Below are 27933 nucleotides of genomic sequence, written 5' to 3' on the forward strand. Positions count from 1 at the left end.
ATGGTTGTATTAAGTATTCTATAAAATTTAATATTGACCTCTTTCAACAGTAGTAATGATACAAAGACTGTTTTCTCTCTCCATGGACCTGACAATACCTAGATTTTCTAATTAGGAACGGTCCCCCTTCAGATCTCTAGTCTTAGCACAAAGTAAGCATACTCCACATTTTATTCCTTTCTTCATAGCAAAACTTTTTTTTCAGCTTCAGCTTACTGTCTCCCATTTGTTTTTTGCATCTATCTGTTTTCTCTTTTTTTCATGCATTCTTTGGACTGGGATTGATTTTATATTTTTGTGCATCATCTAGCACAGTGCAGATCTATTCTATGACTGGAACTTTCAAATATTTCTGCGAAACCAAATAAATATTCAAATAACTGCAAAAATAAGTAACAGCAAAAACAAATAACCACAATAATGTTTAACCAGTAGGGAATTGCTTCTGAATATTTTGGGCCAACTGATGCCATTTCCAATCTCTCATGAAGGAGGATTTGACACGTGTGACAGAGTCTTTGGAAAGTAGTAATCTACTGAACAAAGCACTGGGCAATATTGAACTGCTTAATGTAAAGCATTGTGTTAGAGGAGAGCTATTTAGTATGATACTACTAGTTTTTCATTGTTATTTCACTGTTAAGACAGAGGGAAAGAGAGAGGGAATGAAGAGCAGAAACTAGGACTTTTCTCTTTTTTTAGCATCTATACTTCTGCTGTTGGTTATGGCCACACTCTCATCTTTTTATTCCTGACAAGTAAAATTTACTCTAGCAATGATCGCCTTAAAGGCTGTAAAGTAAACAAATGTTCAAGTGAAGTAAATATCTTAAAATATGCCTCTTGATTAATGACTTTTCAAATGCCTCACAACTCTTGAAAATTTTAAGATTTTGGAATAGAAATTTTTATATAACCATTTCATCATAAATTAATCATAATTTGTTACAACAGAACCCAGGCAGATGAATTCAGTTGACATTAAGGTAAATATCATCTGTATGTCAGCAGGTGTCCATTACAATTTGTCTGCAGTTAAATATTAGTCAACAGTCACTTAAAATGAATGCTATAAACTTCCTCCTCAGTATGTCTTCTAGCCATACGTAATGTAACTTGAGTCTTGAGCTGAACAGGCATTACTGCTCTCTGTCCATGAACTGCACTGTCACAGACACAGAATTTTTATTTTTGTACATGGTCAATCTGGAATGAATAACACATACCCTCAAGGTAAAAGAGGTGAAAGGGTATTACGTTGCATAGAAAGACCTGCCCTTTTGCAAAAGGAGGGATCAATGTGGCTGTAGTGAGACCAGAGAATGAAGAAAATCCTGTGAAGGAAAAATTCTTTGGCACTCAGTTAGACGTGGGGGGGTTAACAAATGGTATGGCTACATTTTAAAGCAAAAATGATGAAAAGGACTTTTTGTAACCTTCTTAGGCAAAGCAGGGATTCTTTCAAGGTAGATCACTCCAAAAGCGCAGAATGTCCTTACAATCTGAACCTCCGATAAGTTTCTGTCTGATCCTGTACTTCTGAGCCATTAATGTTACTAGCTACCAGTAGGATGTGTGCAGTTCTGGAGAACTTAGAGACATAGCCAGCAAAAGAAGCTTTGGACCTCAGGGCTGCATCTCACTTGAGGACAAAAAAACATATTAAACAGACTAGAGTTATTTGCTGCAGGCGAGGCAGAATGTGCAGAAAGTCACTTTTCAGATGCATGTTGGGAAATTAATCATACGTAAGGGTGGGGGAGGAAAAGAGTAAATTCAAACACACAAAAACTACATTCATTGTATGTATGATATGCAATGGGCTTTTGCATTTATAGTGCACATTTCTTTAGGGGGAGCTGGGCTGACTTTTGCAAAAAAACTGAATTGTTCTCTTAAAGAAAAAAAGATTGTACCTGAATGATAAATCGCATAGAGACATTGCATTTCTGATGTTCCAGAGAGGTAACTTCAGTAGTATATATTTAATCATTTATAATTCTGGTGGTTGGAGGAGTACCACAAAGATTTTAAAGGTCTTATCTCGCAGCCTGAGAAATATGCTAAGACAAAATTCTCTACAGTTGCAGCAACTGTTCAAAATATCTCTGATGCTAACTCCAGAGCTGCAAATAAAATTGTGCCTTCTTGTTCCTCTAAAATTTGCATCTTCACATTTCTAACCACTAGGATTTGCACACTGACAATTAGAAAAATCCATTATCAATGTGCACATTTAAATATTGATTAAATTGTTGCTGTTTAGCAGCTGTTTTACTAGCAGTAGAGATTTTGGATAGATGCTTGTGGGTTTTAATTCGCATTCAGTTGTACAAGAGTTTAGTAAGTTAAGTTAAGTAAGTACCATACTCTAAAGAAACCAAAACACTGGATGTAGGAATTCAGTTTCTATCCTTTCTTTCTCTCCACAGGACATTGTTTTATGTCAAATAGTTAAAAAAAAAGAAAATCAGCATACTATACAGAGGTTAGAAAGGTTTGCAGTAGAGAAGAAGGGAATAATTCACATATATGTTTCCCAGATTAGAAAATTTGCCTTTTAATATTGCTCCCACCCAAATTTCTTTTCCACTTATTGCTGCTTGCTAACAATTAACTTTATTCAATTGTATCAGCATTAACAGGAAAACAATAGTAGAGCACCCAGAAGATTCAAACAGCAGGAAGATAACTTTGCCAAAAAATAGGTAAGTAAATAAATTCCTTTTTAAAGCATTGATAAGTAACTTTGATACAAGTTTCATTATGGATGTGTCTGTGCTCTAAGCAGTGGGCAATGAAAGATCAGATGAATCTAGTGTGGTTTAGAGACTGCTCACTGAACAGGAAACCACGAGCTTCGCTCTTTGTTCAAAAGTTGCTATTAACCTAAATTATTTTATAATTCTCAGAATAGGGCATTTGTAGCCCAAAGATTTGGGCTGATATTTCACAGACTACATTTTCTGAGGCAATTTTGAGGGTAGATTCTCAGATACTAGGTAAAATAAATGTGCATAAATGTGCATAATACTAATGCAATCCCTGACTGCATCTTTGTTGAAAAATAGTTCTTCTTGTTGTTGTTGCTGAATAGTAAGTAGGTGTTCACTTGCAGCAATGAGCCGTACGTGTTGCTGGACAGGCTGATACAGCTCTAAGGTCCAGTGTGTAAAGAGGGTGATGGTGAGAGAACTATCATCCAGGACACCAGGGTAAGGTCAAGACCCATTTGTATGTCTCTTTCATGCTCATATATCAATGTCCAGCTGGCCTGTATTTTGTATGGCTGAGTAATAGCAGAAGGAGAGAATACCACCTCAGGGCTTGGGGGAAACCATGATACCTATGAGGACTGGTGGAGTGGGAAGGGGGCCATGCATAGTGGCACAGCTGCATACTAAAAGAGGCTTTAGCTCTTATCTCCCTGAGCAAATTCACCTCTGGAACAATTTATCAAGTATGCTAAAGCATTGATAAGGCTGTTAAAATATTTACCTGTAAAGTTTATTTAATTAATATTTGCAAAATCAGTAGACCCTTCTGTAACTGAACCAAATTTTGGGCAATAAGCAAACAAAATCATAAGGTTCAACTCAGAATTGTCAAATTTCCATGTCTGGCAAATTATTTTCAAATTTAAGCTATTACCCTTGCAGCTTTCAGTCATTTTAGTCTCTTGGAAAAGTTTCATGAAACAATGGCAATTTCTAATATTTACATGGATTTTTTTCTTTTTTATATATCTAGGTCTTGCCCAAATATATGTGCAGCAATGAATCTGGAATCAAATCCAAAAGGTAAAATTCTTTCTGTACTGAAAGAGGAAGCATTATAACGCGTCTTTTTACCATACTTATTTCTCAGAGTGTGATAGTTCGTAGTATTTAAGGAATGAAGGATCAGAACATTCCAATATTATAAAATTAAAATGAACTATCAGAAAAAAAGAAAAGTAACTTCTTGTATACCCACTAATAAAGAAAGCAAAATCTATTTACTTCCAGAGCGCCCCCCAACATTTTGACTTCGTGATGTTATACACTACAAAAAGCCATCAATAAATGGCATCCCCTTGCTGGAGACGGAACACATTACATTTTGAATAAATTGGCTGATCACACCTAGAAAACAATTGAGGGAGCTTTCCTTTTCTCTATACTGCCACACAAAGGACTCCTCATTTTTAAAACACTTTGTTCATAGTTCCAAAACCATGGAACAATGACATATGATCTCTAACTGATTCCACAACAGATTAGGGCTATTATTAAGCATGTTTTTAAATCCCACTGGTTTCATAAATAAACACTGCTCATGATAAATAAATAAATTAATTAAAATATATTTCATTAATTAAAACACTGTCAAGTCAGTGGAAAATGATATTGTATTCCACAACTTTTAACTGAACTAAAAAAGATATTTAATGCAAAGCATATACAAATACTTAACTAAATAGGGTCACTACCAGCCAGATAAGCATGTTTGATATACCATATGATTATAGTGCTATGTGAAGTTTGCTTAAATGCATTCAATGTCAGGATAATACAGAAGAAATAAATTTAGGGCTGAAAACAACTAGTTCTGCTAAAATAAAACCCAATAGTCTAGCATCTTATTGGAAATCTTTTATTATCTGCAGATAAGGGGCCTTATCACAAAAGCTTGCCACAACTGGTATTTATTCACATAACTTTTTCAAAGTCTCTGAAGAGAAGCTGGCCTAGTCTTTTGCATGGCCCTGGAATTAAACCTATATAGTTTATAAAGGATCTACTAGTCCTACCTAACCCCTCTAACGGCTAGAGGGAGATGCCAGTATACTTAACAGGACAGGCTTTTTGGATGATACTTTTGGACCAAATAGGAAAAAGTAATTGAAAACTCCTATGCAGGGTCTTCCTTGCAACATTTCCAGCCTTTTTTTTTTTTTATCAAGGGGGTTTGGAGATACCTTGCAAGTAGAACAAAGGTTTTTAAAACATAACTCACAACACGTTATCACTGCCTGTAACTGTCTAAAGCACCACAAATAGTAACTAAAAAACAAGCACATTCATAGGCTCACTGAAGTCTATGGGAACAGATTTAGATTCTGCCTTCTCATTTGAATAAGGGGTATGTTTCTGACATCAGGTTTTCATGCCCTTTTGCACAGACTTTTTTGAGGTCGTTATGAAAGACAAGCAAGCCTGCCACAAAATGCACACGCTTTTATTCCATTGTAGGTTAAAGAAAAGTTCATTCCTTTCCTTTCGTCCTTTGACATCAGGCATTTTCTGTCAACTGTCAGAAAACACGTGCAAACATATACTGTAGAAATATAATACCTTGTTTATGTTATAACTGATATACTGCAACATTTAATTTCACAGAGGATGTAGCAAGGCAATAAGAAATTTTAAGACTTGAGTAAGAGATGATCAGTCTCTACAGCTTGAGGAAACTCTGATTCCTACCAGCTGTAAATCTTTAGCTTCTGGTGAAAATAAAATCATGAGAGATGATCCATTTGATTGTAAACTACCTGGCACAAAGATTCTGTCCTATTTTATCCCTGTACAACAACCAGCACAATGGAAGCCAGGAAACTGAGAGTTCCAGGCCAATATAAATAGTAAATAGCAGAAATCATCTCTCCTCAGTGGTCTGTTCAACAGTCTTCCACCACCCAGGCGGTTCTCAGCAGTTTTCATTCCAAAGGCTCAACACGTATTGCATAGCTAACAGAATGAAATACTCATCTTTGTTACCAAAATGTCATCCTTTAATAAGCGAAGGAGCAGTTTCTATCTGCTTTGCACTCCTCAGCTAGAATAAAGCAAATATATGGGAATTTACCTCATATAAAGGGAATGCCTGCAGGATAGCCTCAACTACACTTCTCTCTTCACACTCATTGTGTAAAGAAGGTGTTCTCAAAAGAACGGGGGAGGGAGGGCTGCAGTTCCTCCAAACTCTGGTCGCCCCTGGATAACAGAGTAGAGTAGAGAGTAACCTGAACATAAAATTATATATTGATGTTGGATATCAATAAATCATCCCAAAGGCTTGTGTCAAACAGTCCACTTTTACCATTAAGCTATGAAATGTTTCGCTAATAGAGCTGTTGTTTACTACTGTTATTCATTTCCTATTGTGGAGCATGCAGTAACCCATTTTTTTATTAACAGAAGTAAAAAGGCTACAAGTTAAAGACACTAACTGCATTTTTTCATTATTATATTGATACTATCTAATTATACACTCATCTGCACCAGTTTTTGTCTTTAATGCCATTGATTTAACTGGGCTTACTTCTGATCTGCACTAGCCTAACCAAACAGAACATCAGACAGGTAGTTTGCCTGAATATTTCTCCCCCTTGTGAATGACTTTCTGAGTAGAGATAAAAGTACTACATGTACAATATAAATGAACATTCAATGCCATCTGCTGGGCCATACAAAACTCTGCAATGCCAGGATCATGCACTACTGAGAACTTAACAATAGTGACAAATTTAAGTCAAGAGTACTTTCTTTCAAAATACAGCTAAAGGGAGGGTTGTGGGATGCTGCTCATTCACATACTAACAGGGTAGAACACCTGTGCATGAAATGGGTCTGGTTTGAGCTCCCTCCTCAGCACAAAAGGATTTCTGTCCACAGTTCTCCCTTCCCTGTAAGCGTTACAACATGCTGTAATTATATGCTTATAGGCTATGCTTCATAGAAGCCTGGTTGTAGAATCAGGCTATTATGTAGCCATGGATGCAAGATTTATGAGGTTAAAGACAGCCTAAGCAAGGATTGTTACAACAGTCCAGACAAAAACACTTACTAGTGTACAATCACTGGATTAAATGTGTAAATCAGATTGAGGGCAGATTTTGGGACTCTGTTCTCAAGACAGTGCGCTCTCTTGTTCACCAGATCTTTGGCCCTGTAATTCATGCTATGTTAGCTATACCATGATATAACTGCCACGAGTAGCCACCGGCTAGAATAACTTATAACCTGGGAGTTGGAATATTCTTGGTTTTTTGGAAATACAGATTTGGAGCTTCTTAAACTGAAGCCATGACTCCCATTTCCTGGACAAGTTTTCCAGGTCCTATGCTGTAACAGAAAAGACATCAGCATAACACCGGTAACATAACATCTTCTGGTTCAGTCTTGAAATCCGAAAGTCAGATTGTCTTCTACTGCTAAAGGAACAATATATGTTTCTGTTCATAAGAGGGAATTTCAGGCCAAGATTCACAAGCTCACGTGGATGAGCGTTTACAATTCTGAGCTAGGCCGATAAACTCAGAAGACAGAGAGGAGTTCAAGCACATCCTTCTCTGAGTATTTTCTGTGAGCTGGCTTAGGCACGCTAGTGGCTGTCAGTCGCATTTTCAGGTAGCTACTTCCTTGTGCATTGTACAGATTAACAAATTCATCAGTGGATTTGCCTCATCTTCTTTGTTTCAATTCCTTATCTGTAAAATACTGTGTTGTGTGCTGATTTCTATTCCTTTATATAAACTATTAGTTACTGTATCATTTTCCATAGAATGGCATTTGCTCTGTCATTTTTTCTTCATTTTATACAGAAAACAAGAGAAGAAATATTCCTGCTAGTACATATGGTTTTGTAAGTATCATACTGTTTTCCGAAAATTTTACTTTTCTTTCATTTCACATGTATGTTAATATTATATTAACTATAATGCTGGTAACAGAAAATGTAAATCTCACTATTTGTTAGTGTAAAATAGAACATGAGAATTTTTTAAGTATATAAGAGAACTTTTACTTTGTTTTAGTGGAAGCTAGATCAGTGAAGTGACCCACATACCAGCTTCTTATCCATTTATGATTCAAATCTAAAGTATACACTATCACAAGATTAGTGTGAAATTAACAGAAGTCAAGGTGAACCAGTATATAAATCATAAATCTGGAGGTTTAATATGCAAGCAATGTTAATGAAAGCTGAAAAAGTAACAGGAAACATTTCAACTTCTCATTTATATCTGAAAGCTGATTCTGAGTGTCAACTATCAAGAGATACAAGAAAAGACTCTACAAATGCATTACAAGTCAGAGAAAGATGGAAATAAAGTGCAGGTCTATTGCTTAAATGAAGGTGAACAAATAAAGGATGATTAAAGAAGGTTGATGTAATCAATGCTTTGGCTGCATTACGTTTCATAGGAAGGTTAATTGTGATCAGATGCTATATGCAATTAACATCAACTAGAAGACAGTAATAGCACAGAGCAGGACAGGCAGAGAAGAACTGAGAGAATGTGTGTTTATTCTAAAGCACTTAAGGATGTAGCTGAAGTAATTTCTGAGTCATTAATTGATCATCTTTGGGAACTCTCCAAAGAGTTATGAGTTTCCAAAAAAACAGAGAAGGACAAAGGTAACCTCATTTTCTTACAAGAAGGAAAGCAGACCCTAAAGGTACACTGGATACATGGAGAGTCTATTAAAGAAAGTCAGTTTGAAAGCATCTTTTGGAATAATAAGTCTGATTAAGAAAAAAAAATGCTATCATGAACATGAAGAACAACTTATCAAACCAATATAATTTCTTTCTTGGTAGAACTATTGGAGAGAAGGAAAACAGTAGATATCTTAAATTTTTTACATTTTTGACATTTTCCCAGAAGACAGTCTCATAAGCAGCTATGGAAACCTGGTCTAGATAAAATTATGCAGTGTTTGCACAACTAACTGAAAACATATCCACATTCAGTCTGGTTAAACAACCAGAGTGCTACCAAACTGGAACAAGATATCCAGCAGAATACCCTGCAAATCCAGGTATCCTGTGGGGGTCTGTCTAGGGTATGGTGGTATTTTTATATAGTGTGTACTGCTACAAAAAGGCAAACCTCATCCTGAAATGTACTATCAAGAACACTGTATGTAACGCCTGGAGGCTAAGATTCAGTGCTGGGGAGATTTCATTGACATTTTCTATCCACTTTGAGGTTTGTTGTTTTAATAAACAACGCTCTCAGCAAGTTTGCTGATGATACTAAACTGGGAGGAGTGGCTGGCACACCAGAAGGCTGTGCTGCCATTCAGAAGGACCTGGACAGGCTGGAGAGGTGGGCAGAGAGGAACCTCATGAACTTCCACAAAGGCAAGGGCAGGGTCCTGCACCTGGGGAGGAATAATCCCACACACCAGTACAGGTTGGGGGCTGACCTGCTGGAAAGCAGCTCTGCAGAGAAGGACCTGGGCGTCCTGCTGGAAAGCAGCTCTGCAGAGAAGGACCTGGGCGTCCTGGTGGACAACAAGTTAAGCATGAGGCAGCAGTGTGCCCTCGTGGCCAAGAAGGCCAAGGGGATCCTGGGGTGCATTAGGCAGAGTGTTGCCAGCAGGTGGAGGGAGGTGATCCTCCTCCTCTACTCAGCCCTTGCTGAGGCCTCACCTGGAGTACTGTGTCCAGTTCTGGGCTCCCCAGTACAAGAGAGACATGGCACTACTGGAGAGAGTCCAGCGGAGGGCTCCAAAGATGATGAGGGGACTGGAGCATCTCTCCTCTGAAGAAAGGCTGAGGGAGCTGGGCCTGTTCAGCCTGGAGAAGAGAAGACTGAGAGGCGACCTCCTCAATGTCTACAAGTATCTGAAGGGAGGGTGTCGAGAGGATGGGGCCAGACTCTTCTGTGTGGTCCCCAGCGACAGGACAAGAGGCAACGGGCACAAACTGAACCACAGGCAGTTCCATCTGAACCTGAGGAAAAACTTCTTCACTGTGAGGGTGACAGAGCACTGGCACAGGTTGCCCCGAGAGGTAGTGGAGTCTCCTTAGCTGGAGATATTCAAAACCTGTCTGGACGCGATCCTGGGCAATATGCTCTAGAGGACCCTGCTTGAGCAGGGAGGTTGGACTAGATGATCTCCAGAGGGCCCTTCCAACCTCCCCCATTCTGTGATTCTGTAATAAAGATGTGCACAAACAGGAGAAAATCAAGAGGAGAGAAACACTGAGAATAAGAGGTTCAAAATTCTTTGCGGAGGCTGGTAACTCAGAAAAGCTTTGAAGAATTGTTCCTGTTTAGTCAAGGAATGGGAAGACTACAAGGAAATATAATTATAGGCATTAAATATAGTAAACACTGAAATAAAGTGTATGGTAATCAATTCTTTTTAGTGCCCTTGGATGATAAAACAAAATGATTTAATTCATAGCACTTAAAAAAAAAGCATTAGCTGAAAAGTTAATTAACTCATGGAAGAAGATGCTTTGGTAAGCTGTTGATTTCCTATTACTAGTGAATTCAAGAACAGATTAAAACAAAAATCAGAGAAGATCCAGATGTGCTATGAGTGAGATTGCGTCAATGGATGCACCTATACTATCCCTGGTAGAAAAATGCTACTTACAAAGATTGCTGGAGTATCCTCACTTGGGTTCACATCCTAGTAATTTCAGCTTGGTGCTGTTCATGCATATGTCCTCCCAAAGGAAGCCAGCAGGTGTTTCCAGCATGTAAACAGTGAGTATGAAGTGTAGAGCAGGACTCCAGAAAAAAATCTGTAACAAACTTAGTAGAACGGTGTTGATACATCCGGAGACATCTTGAGTCACTGAGCGCCATCTGGAGTCACTCTCAGCACCGTGCTTGTGTGAATATTACTGTTCAATATATACCTGCTCTCTTGCTCACTTAAGCTGCAAATTTGCTAGCACACCACTCAGGATTCAAACTCTCAAAGACTAATTCACAAAAACAGTGTATGTTTTTGTTTTAAAACATGATGTTCATGATGGGCTACTTATTATTTATACATTACTCTTGCAAGTACAATACAAATACCACATGGATGATATTCTAATGAATGGCATAGTTTGAAATGCTGCAGTGATGAAAAAATTAAACACTCTGGATTATATTTTGAAGAGTGGTGACAGGTCAGAATCACAGAGAGACCTAAACTGTCTCCCAAATAGCTATTTTATGAATCCAAATCTAAAAGGTAGATCCTCAAAACACTTGCTCACCTACTTTCCAACCCCTCAATCTCCATCAGAAAATTTCCTGTGCACTTAAATGTCTGGTTCTGGTCATTAACTATTTCCAAATCTGAAACAAATCTTGAACTTAAATTTGTTTGTATTATCTGTGTATCTCTTTTCTTCTATCCAGAGCAAAGATTTGACAAGGAAGGGCAGCAATGAGTTAAAATCTCCCTCCAAAATATCACATGAGGAGGAAGGTGATTATGAGACTGTAAGTAGTTCCACTCTGGAAGCCATGCATGCTTTGAGAATTCTTCCAGCCAAACCTCTACAAGAATCTGAATATGCAGGTAACTTTTTATGTCTGCTAAAAGTAAGCCAAACCCTGATATAAACTGGGAGAGTACAGATTTGGTGTTTTCAGTCTGGATATTTTTCAAAATAAAATAGTTCAACTGAAAAGTAAAACACTGGCAGGCAAGAGAGAAGCCTTGTCTGCATCTTCCTGTTCCATTTACCTCTTTCTCCATTAGATTATGTTAACTTAATACTTCCATGCTACTTTTCTTAATTTTAGTATTACCTTCCTGGAAGAAATTCTGTGATCCCATTCTACCTGAAATCTGCAAAGAACTGACTGGTCAAACCCACCGCTAATTCAGTAAAGTTAACTGCTAATTAGACCAATAAACTGTAAGATGAAAAACATGAAAAGAGATATATGAAATTTTCCTTCACATGAAAATTTGCAGGTGAATAAATGTAACATTCATTTTAAAGGCATTCGCTACCTCTGTCAATATCAGTAATAAGCAATTATTTCGAGTGTGTTTCTCAAGCATTCTTAACGTGACAAGGTAGCTAGCTGCATTACTGAAGCTTTGGTTTACTAAAGCCACATTTAACCCCCAAACATAGAAAGCCAATTTACACACAATTTAGGGAAGTGAAATATCATCTTAGCTGTCATAGTGAAAAGCCGTTATAAACACTTTATGGAGATTTTAAATCATCCAGCTAGCCAGATAGGGAGGGCAGAAACTGAGAAAAAGGAAGAATGGGAAACACAAGCCAAAAATATTAGAAAGTATAGGATCAATATGTATGTGAAAGACTTGGTCCTGTTCACATCAAAGCCAAGCAAAGATTTTTCTGTTGATTGTAGTGAACTTAATTTGACGCCTAAACAAATGAATGGCCTTTTATGTCAGTAAACTTATCACTGATCTACTTATGTGAGTAGATCGCAATACAATCTGAACATCTGAGTATTCCTAAATTATGTTCCAAAGGCTCATTTGTGTATTTTATTTGGGAAATCTGAAGTAACATTCAAGTACTCCTTTCATCTTGGTTAGTAGTGGAGACTTTCAGTCAGCAGTTGGCATCTTTTGTTTTTTCTATGTAAGAAAGATTGTCCTGAAATATAGTTTGTATCAGAAAGACACCGTTTTTGTTTTATGGTCCCAGAGAAAAAACATTAAACAAAAAGCTGCTCTTTACCTGTATGTTATGCCCAGTAACTGCAATGTGGCAGGGATACAACAGTGAGGAAAGGTCTGAAAGTGTATTTCAGAAGGCAAAATAACAGAGGCAACACCCTATTTTGCCATCTTTCCTAGAACAATAAAAATTCCCTTAAGTTATAGAGTTAATGACTTTAGAGCACATGCTAGCATGCAAGGTTATTTGTCAATCTGTGCATTTCTTTTAGATGGTCATGGGTGCAGTATTTATTGAAAGCTAATGTAAAAATTTGAAATGCTCTCTAGAGAGTAAAGGAAAAAAAAAAGAACACATACAAGAACGCACACATCATTGCCAAGAACAAAGGTTCAAGTGAAAAACATTCACTAATTTATTCACAGATTAGGCAAACATCTGTCCTAACTGTGTAACAGCTTATGAAGGGTTTTCCTTACCCACAGTGAGGAGGTTAACCATAAAACTTTATTCCCAGGGTCATGCTTATGTTCTCAATAGAGTTACTAAAATAACACGGAAGAAGCTCTGCGAAGAAAAAATGAAAATGCTATAAAAATAGCAGTATCTGAGGTGAAAAACACACTTTAAACGTTAAAACCTCGTCTTTTTCAAACATATCACTGAACTACTAAAGTTTGCGTTTTCTTCCTCTTTTGCAGACACACGTTGTTTAAAGCCTTTAGGTACCACTTCCCGTGTGACTAACCAGCACACATCTTCTCAGCCTCCTCAATACTTGACTGTAAGTAAAGATATTAAGCCTAATTCATGATATATTTCTCCTTATCTGTGATAGTGCTTAAAGTTAAGTGCAGCTTACCTATAATCTTAGCCAAATAACATTTAATTTTTACAAGTTCACAACAGTTGCATTGTGTTCCTGTTTCACTTTGCAACAAATATTATTGTTGTTGTCCTTGTAACTTACGGGAACCATATCAACTGTATCTATCTATATATATCTAAGTATACTTATGTCATACCTATATTTATGGGAGACAATCAGCCCCACAACTGTGCTTAATGCCTAACCCTGCTGCTTTCACTTATTAACTGCACAAGATCAAGACTGGATCTACAAAGGAAGCATTTGGAGGCATCTCAGTCAAGAACAACACTGTTTCTGTTAGCTATAGTTTCATGTGTAATGACTAACATCGTATCTTGATTTTATTTTATTAACAGAAACACATGTCCGTTCTAGAGGGGATGAGCATGCCAAATGTTAAAGGTATAAAAAATATAACTGTTTCTGCAATCAGAAATAGAAAATGTTGCTTCCTTATTTAGTTTTGTACATATGTAAATAGACATTACAAATGATGAAAAAGGCATACCTTTCAGAACAGCAGCCACTTTCCAAAATAATCGTAGGGAAAAATTTAGACTACTGTTTCAACTACCTAGCACTGAAGTAATTACTTATAAAGGGAGATACATTTTATCTCATAAACCCCCTGTTCTGCAGGGGAAAAAGTCATTCTATCTAGAAAATCAGATTATCCTTTTTCTCTACAATTATAAAGATGCAAGAGGTTTTTTTTTTAAAAAAAAGCCTACATTATAATAAGTCCTTTTCCTGAGCTCAGTTATTATACTATATTCACTTTAACTTTCTCAGAAGTGAAACCCATATGCTTGTGAAATAACCTGTATCTCCTAAACAGTTTCTACGAAAGGCTATTAGATTCCTGCTGTTCTTTTCTTCTTCCTCCTTGTGCTGTTTTGTCTTTTCGATCCAGCATTCTGCTAGTGTTTCTGCCCTTGTAGATCCTCGTGCCAGCGTGGAACTGTGCTCTGGCAGATGTAGGATGGGGTCTTGCTGTGCTGTAACTCTGCTGCTAGCTACAGCAATGGTGACATCTCAGATTTCAGCAAGCGTTGCTAGAATCTGCTTGGCCTTTTGTATGATTGCTTAGACAAGGAAATATATTCTACAACATAATCTAATAACCATTTTAATAGTAGCATAATCTAGAATAATAGCTGTTAGGGATTTAATACCTATACTATGGCTGACAGTGTTCTCCAACTAAGGATATGCAAAATCTATTTTATCGCTTGGCATACATCCATTTCTCCATTGCTTTGCCATTAACTGTAAATTTATTTCAAAATTCTGAGGCACAAATGCATCTTTTTTGGTTTATTCTGTTTTGTTTCATATGCTGAAATCCTAGACAGATGACTATCTGATTCTTCAAGCATTTAATGAAATGTTCAACTAATAAATCTTTTAATTTACAATTTACTCAATTACAGGTTTATTTTAAAAGTACATTTCTACATACTTTTTTATATATTTGATATGCTTTAGAGGTAGCAATACCTCATGAAGTCAGCTACTGAAGGATTAAAGATCTGATTCACCTTGAAAGGGATTTTTCTCTTATCATTTTCAAATCTTTCAACCATACACCCAAACATGGTCAAAAAGAACAAAATTGCCAAATCAGGAAAATATGATCACTCTCTATGTTCAGACAATAGTATTATATTTGACAAGGTAGAAATATGCAAAGAATTCAATATAAAGTAGATTTTATGATTCGTCTTTTAGTTCATGCTGTAATACAAAGCACAGAGCCAAAAAAAAATCCTACGGATTTCGGGCAAGTAAGCAGTATATATACTGCTATATACATAATACAGTATATACATAAAGTTTGCAAAAATTAAAAGTTAGACTGAATCCTGTGAGCAAATATTGATACAGCTTGTACAAAAGCCATATTAAGAGAAAAACGCAGTAAGCCACCTTCAAAATCAACAGAAATCAGTAGGAAAGCTCCCACTGACAGTTAGCCAGTTTAGATATAACCTCAAATTCCACAATGACTTAGTAGATTGGATTTGCACATTTATCTGCTTCCCCAAGATACGTGCTGAAATTAAGAAAGATGAAGAAAAAGATGGTGCAGGCAGGCAAATTAAATTCTGCAACACTGAGAATGTACCTTATATATATTTTTCAGTACTTTATGCTTATACAGGGATCCTTTTATTGTTAGTTAATAACTATGCTGTTATTAAATATAATCTTAACATTTATTCTTGTGCACAGCGCTGTTGAGTGGCTTTGCCACAAGATGGCATAAACAGAACAGAAGATTTTCTCATCGGTTATTTTCTAGAATTGTTAAATATTAGTGTACATTTATTTTAATTCAGAGCAATCTGTTATGGTTTACTTGAAGGAGAACTGAAGATCTATTGTATCTCTTTTTGCATTAGCTAGGATGCCAGTATGTAGAATTATGAAAATGTTTTCAAAATAAAAATTATTTCAAATAGAGTAACTTTTTTGTTATTTCTAAGATGTCCTGTTTGCATTTAAATAATCAGTCATACTGTGGTAAACTTATATACAAAATAATATAGATTTTTGTTTCATTGCTTTTCAAGATTTTATTAGTTTTCTATAGAAAAATCAAATAATTAGCTAAACAAAATGAGTCCTAAAAAACATGATAAATGTGCATATAAAATCTCTGAGCTACATTTAAATTTGCAAAGTACCTGAATAAATATCACTGTCAAACATTTTATTCTAAAAGCTAGAGGTCAGTTCAAAGTTCACCCTGTTTTACCAAATATCACAAAAAAAAAATTGATTTGCTTTATTTTGTATTTCCAGCTGAAATAACCAAAAATACTTTTTCTGTAGAGGGAGCAGGGTGTATGTGGATGGGGTAGACTGCAGAGATATGCATCAGTGCTGTGTCTGGATGGTGAAGCACTTCTCGCTACCATTCATACAGTGCAGTAGGTTACCACTTCACAGATTTATCTGCAGGCACTGCAGTCCATGAGGGCTGCAGATAATAAATACCAAAATAAAACTGTGTATTTATTTGTGAATTATATGAACAGCACTCTATTAACAATTATTATTAATTATCTTAGGACAAAGAATGAACATAAATGAACCCCAGGTAAGCAGAATTTCTCATCAATTACAATTTTTTGCAGATCATTTTGCCCCTGAATATATGGGGACTTGATTTTTAAAAGCATGCCCCATTTTTACTAGCATTAACTTGTGCTCCCCAAGAATAGAAGCACACTATTATCTACAGTTCTACATTATTTCACTCATTTGCATTCAAGGCTTATATAGCAGTCTTTTAAAACTCAGTACCTTAAAAATGGAATATTGAAGTATGTGCTATATGTAGCAGAGTACATAAAACCTTTGACTGTTGACACAGCTATGTCTGCCTAATCTAAAGTTTTGTCTTTTCTTGTACTAAATCAAGGAGGGAAAAGCTTACACATATTTTTTGTTTCCCCTCTTCTAGAACCCTATGCCTCCCCCACGGTAAGATCACTTAAGAGATAGCTTACGTGCATTTCCTGAAAAGTATGCTCAAGGAATGTTGATGAAGTCTCACACCTATCTGTATCACTCATGTTAACAAGATAACTGGAAGTGAGAAGACATCATTTTTCTACCTAGTTCTATTTGGACTTTTCTAGCTTCGGAAATGCAAGTACAAAAAAAGATGAGCCATAACTCTTCATAACTAAATCTCAGGCTTGCATAGTTGAAATCAACTTGACTGGGAGTAAGACAAGTGAAATGTCTGCAAGCCTTGAATCTGATTCAGTCCAGATTTAAATCAGTAGGAAAAACTTTGGCTGATTTGTATTGGTGCCTGAGGCTTTGTTCACCCTGATAGTATTGTCTTCATTGCCTCTGAAATCTTTTTTGCACTTTTTTAACCTCATATCTAAATTGTATCCATAGAAATCAATTGGAATTTTGCCACTTAACCAAATAGAAGATGGGCCAAGCTCTGTTCCATGAATATATGTGCATATATTTTTCTGTGATATGCCCAGAAACAAAAATTAATGACTTCTTGATCTTTTCAGCTTCAAACAATAACAATTGCTGCAATTAAGACATACTTTCAGAAGGTAGTCCCTAACTACCAGGTTTATTTCTTAATGCCTGTACTGAGTGCCATGAAAACTGTAAACAGTTTTAAAATATGATTAACATTGCAGACATATTCAGATTGTTCCTTAAGTTAAAATATGAAATAAAACAGTAAAAAGAGAAAAGATACAGCTTTACAAATTCAAAATTGTAAAAATGCACAGATATGAACATTCTTATTTAATTATTCTACAGTGTTTCACTATTTGTTCTATTTGTATTATGGTAGCTACACTAGATTTTAATTTTCTCAGCTGACTTAATTTTGGTCTATACCATACGAACACATAAGGCTCCACTCCAAGAAACTCATCGCTGTCGGCTTTGTGCACTGGCAGTGCAGAACAGGTGCACCTCCAGCTTTATTTGTTCAAGCAGACCTGCATGCTGCAAGCAGCTATACAGTTTCTAGTTCAGAGCTGGTCTGTGCCTGGCTGGTTTCAGAGCATGGGCAGGATGAGCCGACCTCTCCCAGAAAATGCTGGGTACCTGTAAGTTAGGAGTTTTTTGGGGTAAAGAGTATCTTTTCCTAGGTGTGTCTGAATTGCAGTGCATTTCCTAGCTGGGCCTTATACACAGCCATATCCATCCACAAATATTGACGCTGGAGAGCTGTATTTGGTACATAATTTTGAAGTGTATGAAAACAGTGTTAGGTGGCACATAACATAGTACAGTAATGTATTGCAACTGTAGAGTATTATCCAAAATTGTCATTAATTTTGAAAGACCTGAATAAGATCCTGGACCTGAGCTAAGGTGAGCATGAATATATTGAAATACTCTTGGAAAATTCCACTATTTTACTTTTTGAGCCTGCGCTTACAACAGTCCTTGTGCCTCCTCTATATCCTAATAGTTCGTCAAATTCCTCTTTAACTTTTTTAGGCCTCTAAAGACACTGCCAAAGCAATATCAGCCACTTCCTCCAGAACCGAAGATAAGCAGCCAGCTCTCTCACACAAGGAAGACCTTCAGCCAATCTCATACCTTTCCAATATCAGCAAAAATCACAAGGTAATATTATGTTCTATTTCAAACAATGGAGTTACTTTACACTACACTCTCCTTGGTAAAACCATAAGACTGTACCTCCATCACACCCCATGCTTTTACTTAAGAATAAAAATGTTGATTCTTTAGACAGCTGTGAATAATCAAGAGTAGTGGTATTTAGCGTAATCTGACACTAAACTTTAAAAAGAAGAACCTGCCAAAATAATAGTAAAGTGAAGGAGTGGAAAAGTAGGTGGAATTTTTATGAATATGTAGTGTAAGTTTTGTCCTACTTTTTCTCACTAACATTTAGAGGTTTTGCAATCACTTCTGAGTAAAAACAATTGCACTTGCTTAGCACAGTTGGTGAACCAAGTGATGGAAAAACACAGTGAATGTTCCAGAAACATACAGAAAAACAATCCATATCCCAAGAGCGTTGTATTCAAGAAAAGAGATGACTAATCTGCAGCCAGAAATCTTGCTCCAGCCCATGAGACCAAGTGATCCAGATCATGAGTCACTTCTTGCCATTTCTTTACATGCTCCCTCCCTTCTTACTGGGCACACACAGAGGGCTGCAAGAAATGTCTAGGGAGGTCACTTCTTGCTGTCCTTCACACTAGAACCCCGCAGGCCTTTCTTCCTTTACAGCATATTTGGTCACTCACCATTTTAACATGAGAGCATGTGTGAATGTTGAGTCATGTAGCAGGGACCACTTGTGTCCACCCACCTGATAGAACAGGCATGTATTAAGTTACGAGAATGCTTGCTTCTTGAGACACGTCTCTAGTCACACGATCATGTATGCACGCTTCTCACTGTCACATAACCAGATACATAAGCGCTCCTGCTGTGTGACTAAAAGTGCACATCCGTAAATCGGGAAGGCAGCAGACGCATACTGGAAAATCAGGACTGATACACATCCAGGGGCCACAGAGTATAATGCTCAAATGGCCCTCTATGGAGAGCTATTGCCACCAGAATTTTGGGCACAACTGATTTGTGTCCATTCTGTCCATCCTTTTATAAGCAGTTCCAATTTCAGTTAGTCGAGATGGAATTTCTTCCACAAAGGTCACTACGTTCCAAATCCTACAGTCCAAATCCCACAGAAAAAAAAAAGAAGCAGAAAAAGAAAAAGAAAAAGCTTACAAATCAATGAAGTAATTTTCTGCTTAAAATTAAGTATATACTTAAGGAGCCTGCTGTAAGTATGATCTTTTTTTTTTTCCTGAATGATGCTTAAATTCTTTCATGGATTAGGTTCCAAAAGCTGTTGGATATTAAGACATTTTATTAATATGAAGTAGCTTCCTATTCAGATGCATGACCTGACCTATAGCTGAAAGCTCCAAATCCCATGACTGACTCTTCAGTCATGCAGTTGCTACAATATCCTTCCCCTTGGTAGGGCAGCACATAAATTAAAAGCTCTGTGAGAGCTATTATGAGCTGTGTTGGCCAGTAGTCATCAGTATGTAAAGAGCTTGGATTTGAAAAGTCCTATTATAAAGCCAAATTCTGTAATATAAATACATTGCATTTCATATTCTAGAAGTAAAAGAAGGCAGCAAAAATAACCACCACAAAACTCCACTTCACATTGCAGTTACAGATATCAACAGATTTCTAATAGTTTTGTTGTTTAATTGTAAGTTTTTTCAATTGCATGAGTAAGAGAGGAGTGGCACAGACCAAGATGACATATGATCTGCGAAGGCACATCACAGATTTCCCGCACAAGCCTAAGCAGGCACTTCATTCAAAATATCTGTCACCTGTCTTCAATCCAGTCCCAAGGTTGTATAGCACTACAGCCATTATCAGCTAGACTGTAAGCAAAGTCGTCCAACTGCAGACATGATTTAGGACCGCAAGTTACATTTTCCAACAAAATTTGGAAGACTTAGAGAATTACACACATCATTATTTTTACATTCTGTAAATAGCCTCATAAAAAATTAGGCCTGTGTAGGGTCATGGAATGCATCTTAGAAGCTTCAGTGAGATATCTGTGCCTGCGGTAAATAGGGCATATCAGTGGCAAATCCCCTCATGGCAGAGTTTAGTCTTGCAAGCACGCCTTTATTATCTCTTACGTTTACCATGCACCCAGTATCTTAAGCGTAGACTTTCTCATATCCGACAATGACCTTAGAGGACAAGCTAACAAATTGCACAAGCTAACACAAGGTCAGCCATCCAAATGCCAAACAATTCCTCTACTTTCTCTTACCCTTGCAAGAACTTTCCTCTAACAATTGTTTCAAAATTTCTTGCCTCTTAACCATAAGATGCCCTCTCCATTCTTATGTTTTCAACAGAGGAGCACAGAAGAGATTCCTTTTCGGTGAACAGGTGTTGAAAAATAGGTCCCAGAGTTTCCTATACAGTGTCTTCCTTTTGCCTTCTCTCTGACTAACAAAATAACTTATTGTCTTTTTTTTTTTAATCCCAGTGGTAAGCTGAAAGCGAAAAGGATTCCGGAGCTTTAGAAAAACTTAGTAGATGTTTATCCACACCATGTGTTCTTAAATAACTTCTAAAACTTGGTCTTAATCTCTCATATAATGAAATTCAAGTTTCTAAAAAGCACCTTTCAAAATTGCATCTTTCAACTGTCAAACAAAATTATCATATGTCAAAGCCACACTAAGGTTTTCCTGTGACAAAAGGTACAGAAACAAATCCTATTGCTGCCCTTCATCAAACTACTGAAGTAATCTGTCCGATTTTACATAAGAAGAGTCAGGGCCCTGGTACCCTCCTTGTGATAGGTGACTAGTCTGATATTCAGGTGGGGCAACCACCAAAATTAGAACTATTTAATGCCAGCTTGCAGAAGTCAGGGGTTTACTTTGATGACAGAATAGGCTGACCTGTAAACTCTTATATAAATCCTTTGGAGCAGGCTAGGAAGAAGGATTTCTGGTTCTCAGGGAAGAGAGCTACTTTTTGAAATATTTTCTGACGATCTTTCTTATGAGATGTGCCTGTCGATCAGGCATATCATGAGAAGGCGTAAACAAACCCTAAATACCTGCTTAAATCAGGACCCTCATGAGCATTCCCTGTTTCTCTTTACCTGTTTGTACCTTGCATTCCTCTTCTGCATCCCCTTACTTCTACACTTTTCATTCTACCACTGTGAATATCTCATTTGTGAAACTCTTCAATCTGCAAGGAACTTAACTCCATCTATAACTGATACTAAATTTATGATAAGACTTTTTGGCATGAGATGAAAGATTGAAGAAAGCTCATAATTACTCATATCTCCTCTCCTGTCCTCCCAGAATAAATCTTTAATAAGGACTTTTCTCTTTAACAATAACGAATTTGGTGGATGCTCTTCATTTTTATGGAAGTCCATAACCTTTTCCTGCAAATAGTTTTTGTAAAAAATAACCACCTTCTGAATTTATATACCAGTAATAAAATTCTTCTTTTGCCAATGGCTGTTAATTTTGCAATGAGAATGTAATCAAAGTATTTAAGTACTTGTAGTATTTTTTTTTATTTTACAATAATGAAATGTTTTGCATATAATTCTTTCTTTTCTAGACATCTATCTGTTAAGGAACTAAATGAAGTAAGTAAAAATCTTTCGATATAATATGACCATAAAAAAGCATGTACAAATTCTTTGATGGCACAGCATCTAATGTAATGGTATTTCAGTCCATGACTTGGCCTATTAGGTAAAAATATTATAATCATTATATTATATTTGGGCAGAAATATATCTTTAATGTATGTAGTATTTTCAAAACCATTACTCTGTGAAAGACAAATTTGTTGCTGAAGTTACTTACAGGAATAAAAATATGCACACAGTGAAAATTTGCCTTCCCAAGTATCTAGATAAAAGCATATCTCATAACTGCAAAGTGCTGATGATGTCTGTGAAAGATTAACAGCAGGGAGGAACATTCTATTTCAGAGAAATATAGATTCCAGATATATTTTGAAAAAGAGAAAACTGAAATGATAGGATCAATAGAGCTTAAAAGTATTACACTGATGTAAATACAAGGGTACCTGGAACAAAAAGCGACCCTTTCCGAAAGAGAAATAAAAACTGACAAATTTTATATGCAGAATTAACCTTATGTATTACCCCTCTCAACCTACTTCTTCGCTTTCCCCCCACAGGTATGGCTCCCTCTAGCCTTCCCTAGGTCTCAAACCACCTCCTTTACAAACCCTACAAAAGCTGTCACCTCAGACAAATGGCTGCTTTGCCTGCAAAGTAGCTGTGGCAGTCCCTGACAAAGCCACAGCAACACTCCTCAGTCCCCTGTGTGATCCTGTCGCTTCCTCCCTCCAAACTATTCACAGCCCTGCCAAGCAAGGTAGAGGACCACACCAGCCACAGCAAAGCACAGCACTCACCTCCCTCTGAACCCACACACAGCACAACATCCTCCTTGTACAGCATAACCCACTTGCCCTGTGCCAAAGCTCACATTTGCACTCCACTGTGTCCTCAGACACTTCCTCCTCCTGAAACATGGACGGCCCAGTAAGTCTCTGTATGTCCCCCAGTTCATGTCCTACCAACCCCATCCTCCAACTAACAGTCCACCTTCTTCGTGGCGAGTTTACAAAGCTTCCAGCTCTCCATCAGGCGCAGCTCTAGGCACAAGGCAACTTTTAGCATTCCCTAACATACTCTCTCAACTTCAGTGTGATTGAAGCAGCAGCTCTGAGGTCCCATGTCTGACGGAGAGGCTACAAAGGCTCTTCCCTCCCTCCCTCCCCGCCCTCCAAGCTGACCGCTTCTCCTCTCCCAACACAGCTACCTCTGTGAGGCCTAACCATGCTGCAGCAGTTCCAGACCCATAGGCCTAAATAAAACATAAAGCAATATGGCATAAAGCAAGTGGTTTTCCCCCCCTACCAGATCCCAGTTTCTGTAAAAAAAAAAAAGGGTGGGAGGTTTAAAAGTTCCTTCATCGTCTACTGAGGCCAATGAAGTAAAGCAGAGGAAATGGGTTTAGCAAAACCTTTTTAGAAATTAATAACAAGCAATAACTTCTTAAGTGGCTTTCTATAGTAAGCCAGTCCATAAGATGTATTAAGAGATATATTCCTTGCAATGACACTGAATGTTAGAGGATGTTTGCAAAATTCAGAAGTAGGTTATAATTTATAGCATTTTGCATTTTTTTACTGAACTTTTTATTACATACTGCATTTCTATAGTATTTTTTTTAATCTCATTACAAGCAAACAGGAAAGAAAACTGTCTACACTATTATAAAGTCCAGCCTCCTCCTATCACAGAAACTGTGTCATGAAACCACACACTGATCTAGCTCTAACTTCAGAATCCTTTGAATTTTTGTTCTTCACAATTCTGAGTGGAAGACTGTCCCAGAATCTCCCTCCTCCCATGGTTAGAAACTGTTTCATTTTTCAAGATGTTTACAGGCTTTGATTGCAGTATTGTAATAACCATTTCACAGAATCACACAGAATCACAGAATCGTTTAGGTTGGAAGGGACCTCTGGAGATCATCTAGTCCAACCTCCCTGCTCAAGCAGGGTCACCTAGAGCATATTGCCCAGGATCACATCCAGACGGGTTTTGAATATCTCCAGGGAAGGAGACTCCACCACCCCTCTGGGCAACCTGTTCCAATGCTCTGTCACCCTCACAGTGAAGAAGTTTTTTCTCAGGTTCAGATGGAACTTCCTGTGGTTCAGTTTCTGCCCATTGCCTCTTGTCCTGTTGCTGGGCACCACGGAGAAGAGGCTGGCCTCATCCTCTTGACACTCCCCCTTCAGATACTTATACACGTTGATGAGATCCCCTCTCAATCTTCTCTTCTCCAGGCTGAACAGGCCCAGCTCTTGCAGTCTTTCTTCATAGGAGAGATGCTCCAGCCCTCTAATCATCTTGGTAGCCCTCCGCTGGACTCTCTCCAGGAGTGCCATGTCTCTCTTGTACTGGGGAGCCCAGAACTGGACACAGTACTCCAGGTGAGGCCTCACCAGGGCTGAGTAGAGGGGCAGGATCACCTCCCTCGACCTGCTGGCAACACTCTGCCTAATGCACCCTAGGATCCCATTGGCCTTCTTGGCCACAAGGGCACACTGCTGGCTCATGTTTAACTTGTTGTCCAAATTTAATGCCAAAAAAATGAGATATTGGCAAGAAATATAATGTTTTATCTTGGTACACAAAAAGTTTTGTTTTGTCCTAGATGCTGGCTCATTACAGAAACCAAATATGAAAATACCCCCAAGAACAACAAATATCTTACATCTGTAATTAATATTTGTGACTGGGCACTGCACAGCTGCACAAATACTGCAGCTCATAGTAAGCTCATAGCTTGGCAGACATTTTAAGGAAAAATATTGCATGTCTTATGAAACAGATAAAATTTAATTTGGATCACTTCACATTCATATAGCTCCTAAGGCATAAATAGTTTGAGTGTGACCTTTTCAAGTTTGCAGACACCAAACTGTGGGTCAATATGCTTGAGATCTGGACCGCCATTCACAGGGACCCCGACAGGCTAGTGGAAAGGGACAGAAGGACCCTCATGAAATTCAACAAGGACAAATGCAAAACCCTGCATCAGGAATGGACTAACTCCCTGCAACACTGATGGGCTTGGTAGCAGCTATGCTTAAAAGGACCTGAGGTCAGTAGGCTAAACATAAGCCATCAGTGTGCCTTGGTAACTACGAAGGCTAACAGCATACAGAGCTATATGAACGAAAGCAGGGCCAAGAGATCGAGGGAAGATATTATTCCCCTCTACTCCTTAGACAACATCTGGAATACTACACAAGGCTGGTGTAGATAGACCGGAATGGGTCAGCAGAGAACTGGAACGCTCGCCCTGTGAAATGAGCCTGGGGGAGCTGGACCTAATAGCAGCCTTCCAATACTTAGTTAAAGATTACCAAGAAGGCAGACTCAGGCAGTTTACAGAGTGCACAGTGGAAGACAAAAACAGTGATCACAAATTGAAACTGGGGAGGTTTCAACCAGATACAGGAAAAAAACTTCAGAATGAGGGTAAGCGTTGGAACGGGTTGCCCAGAGAGGCTGTGAAATTTGTGGTGTTGAAGGTTTGCAAGACCCAACTGGATAATGATCCGAGCCCTGGTCTAACCTCACGGCTTACCCTGCTTTGAGCAGGAGCTTAGACTAGGTACCTGCAGGGGTCCCTTCCAACCTGAATGATACTAAGAATTTCTAATTAGTGGGTAAATGTTTTGGGGAAAGTAACCCTTAAGGAAGACTGAAGTAGCAACATCTACAAAGAGTGGAAAATTTTTGTCTTTAATATTTCTGTATTATATTCTTGTATATCAAAATAACAACCAAAATAATTACTATTCCTATGTGAATCAAAGTAATACAAAAATACAGTGAAAATTTACGAGTCAAACACTAGTCCCTAGACACCTATCTATCATTCAGTTGTTTGTAACATAACGTACTGCATTAACACTGTCCACACAGGGGTTTTGAATGAAATAGCTACCATGGCAATAAAAATAATTGTACTGTCAGTCAAGTAGCCTGAAAATAAATGACTGATTTTATTCTGTGCACGGTAGTCTCCAGTGTCTGATTTAATACAAGATCAGTGAAGGAAACATCTTGCTATAAGTCAAACCGATATACAACACTGATTGTGCAATCGTGTTTTAGCGAGTGCATCACAGGGACAAACTGTATGTCCAATTAAAAGCTGTAAAAATTCAGCTTTCATTGTTGCCAGTGAAGTGAGATCATAATTCGGTCTGAGTTTCTGACAAAGTCATTAAGATATTTAGGTATTCAGAATGGTGGATCTGTAAATGGTTTTGAAATGAAAAGATGTTTAGGACTCTTGTGATAAATTCAAATTGGTGATCCAAAAATGTATGTATTTGTCATCTATTTTATCATTTTATACAGGCACCCAGAAGAGAACAAGGTTAGTACGTAATAATGTAATATTAATTTGCTCTTTCCTTCATATGAGAACATACTGGCTGAAGCAATCAGTATAGGAGCCTGACATCTGTGCGGCTATATAGCATCACACAGTCTGGCCCTATATTCAAACTAGTAAGAGGCATCCCTCAGGTATACCTCTGCTGAGAATGCAGAAATTTATCGTGCCCTCAACAGTTGTGAAAGATATATTGGAAAAAAGAATTTAATGTGGCATTAACTACCTCTGTTTGGGCAACCAGAGCATCATATTTGTTCTAAGCAAATCAAAATCCTTGGGTCCTGGTGAAAACATAACTGTTGAAGCCTAACAAAATTGAGCAAAGGATATCCTGGAGAGTGAAGCCTGTGGATTAATTTGATCTGCACAGAGATCATCCCTCTTCTCTCCCTCTTGTGTCTCTCCAGTAATTTGAAGTTGGGAATTTTGAAATAAATATTTTTTAAAGTTTTAGGTTTTAAAGATACAAATGCATCCAAATCAGTTCTTAAAAACCGTATTTGAAAAACATGCCAGTTCTTCAGACTTACTGATTTCTTCAGCTTTGAAAAACTGGCTTGAGGCACTCACTTTGTATATATGTCCTGCTTCTTAAGGTCTGTGAAAAAAATATTACTTTGAAATACTCGAAGGATAGATACAGGATAAATAATTTTTATGTGGTTTATACCTCCATATCAATGCGTTCATAGTTTCCTCTGGCAGTTTATTTTGAGGTATATTTGCCTGATCTTTAACTAAAAGCAGGACCAGCAGCATTAATACATTCACTGCCTACCTATACCTCTCCACAAAAAAGATTTGTGAATCTTCTATGTACTCCTAGTAGAACATTCTGCATTATTTACCGATATGCTAATCCATATTTGCCATCAACAAAGCTTGTAATATTCTTTGTGACATGCAACAGTCAGTACTAGTATAAATGTTTCCCATTGAAATCAGTAGTTTAACTCTTTAAGTCAGACTGATTGTTTTAGCTTCTACTACTGAACTGCTTCCCATCATATATGAATTTAGATTAATTTAATTTAATTCACGGTAGTTGTCAGACATTGTCAAAGTTGCACATGAGAGGAAATAATACCTTTTTTATTATTAGCAGTGGCAGATTTGGGAAAGAATCTTCAATTACATTTCCAAGCAGAACAGTATAAACCAAAATACCATCCTGAAGACAGGTAGGAATACAAGAATTTCATGAGCATGTACTAGATGCTTCAAAACCTAAATATTCTGCACCTAAAAAACTTTACTTCACTATGCAATGAAAACAAGATGATAACTCTCTAATGCCGCATAGTGAAATATTATGATTTGCCCTGAAGCGTGGAAATAACTGCCTTTCAGAATTGCCTTCAAGTAATTGCACATGCAATTTTTATCTTTAAGTAATATACTACTGTACTACCTTTTTGCCTCAATTTCCATGATAGGGTGTTAAATATACTATATAAAGAAGCCATTTCATCCCCAACCTCAATATTTCCACTCCCCCATTTTTTTTATATATAGATAAAACATAGGCAGCCTTCTGAAGGCCAGTTATTCCTCTGCAGAAGTCTGCCA

The 27933-nt window shown here is 37.5% G+C and overlaps 1 protein-coding gene across 1 annotated transcript in view; it reads left to right on the top strand.

Annotated features, from left to right (window-relative positions):
- Nucleotides 1–27933, top strand: part of CLNK (cytokine dependent hematopoietic cell linker) — a 61359-nt gene that overhangs the window by 18586 nt on the left and 14840 nt on the right. Inside the window, exons 4-15 of the mRNA XM_068943366.1 lie at nucleotides 2637–2708; nucleotides 3751–3800; nucleotides 7586–7626; nucleotides 11144–11306; nucleotides 13101–13183; nucleotides 13627–13672; nucleotides 16348–16376; nucleotides 16743–16762; nucleotides 18275–18403; nucleotides 21956–21983; nucleotides 26325–26343; nucleotides 27467–27545. Coding sequence (XP_068799467.1) covers nucleotides 2637–2708; nucleotides 3751–3800; nucleotides 7586–7626; nucleotides 11144–11306; nucleotides 13101–13183; nucleotides 13627–13672; nucleotides 16348–16376; nucleotides 16743–16762; nucleotides 18275–18403; nucleotides 21956–21983; nucleotides 26325–26343; nucleotides 27467–27545 — 759 coding nt within the window. The remainder of the gene's footprint in view (nucleotides 1–2636; nucleotides 2709–3750; nucleotides 3801–7585; nucleotides 7627–11143; nucleotides 11307–13100; nucleotides 13184–13626; nucleotides 13673–16347; nucleotides 16377–16742; nucleotides 16763–18274; nucleotides 18404–21955; nucleotides 21984–26324; nucleotides 26344–27466; nucleotides 27546–27933) is intronic.

This window comes from Struthio camelus, chromosome 4, assembly GCF_040807025.1.
Source record: "Struthio camelus isolate bStrCam1 chromosome 4, bStrCam1.hap1, whole genome shotgun sequence".
NCBI classification, from domain to species: domain Eukaryota; kingdom Metazoa; phylum Chordata; class Aves; order Struthioniformes; family Struthionidae; genus Struthio; species Struthio camelus.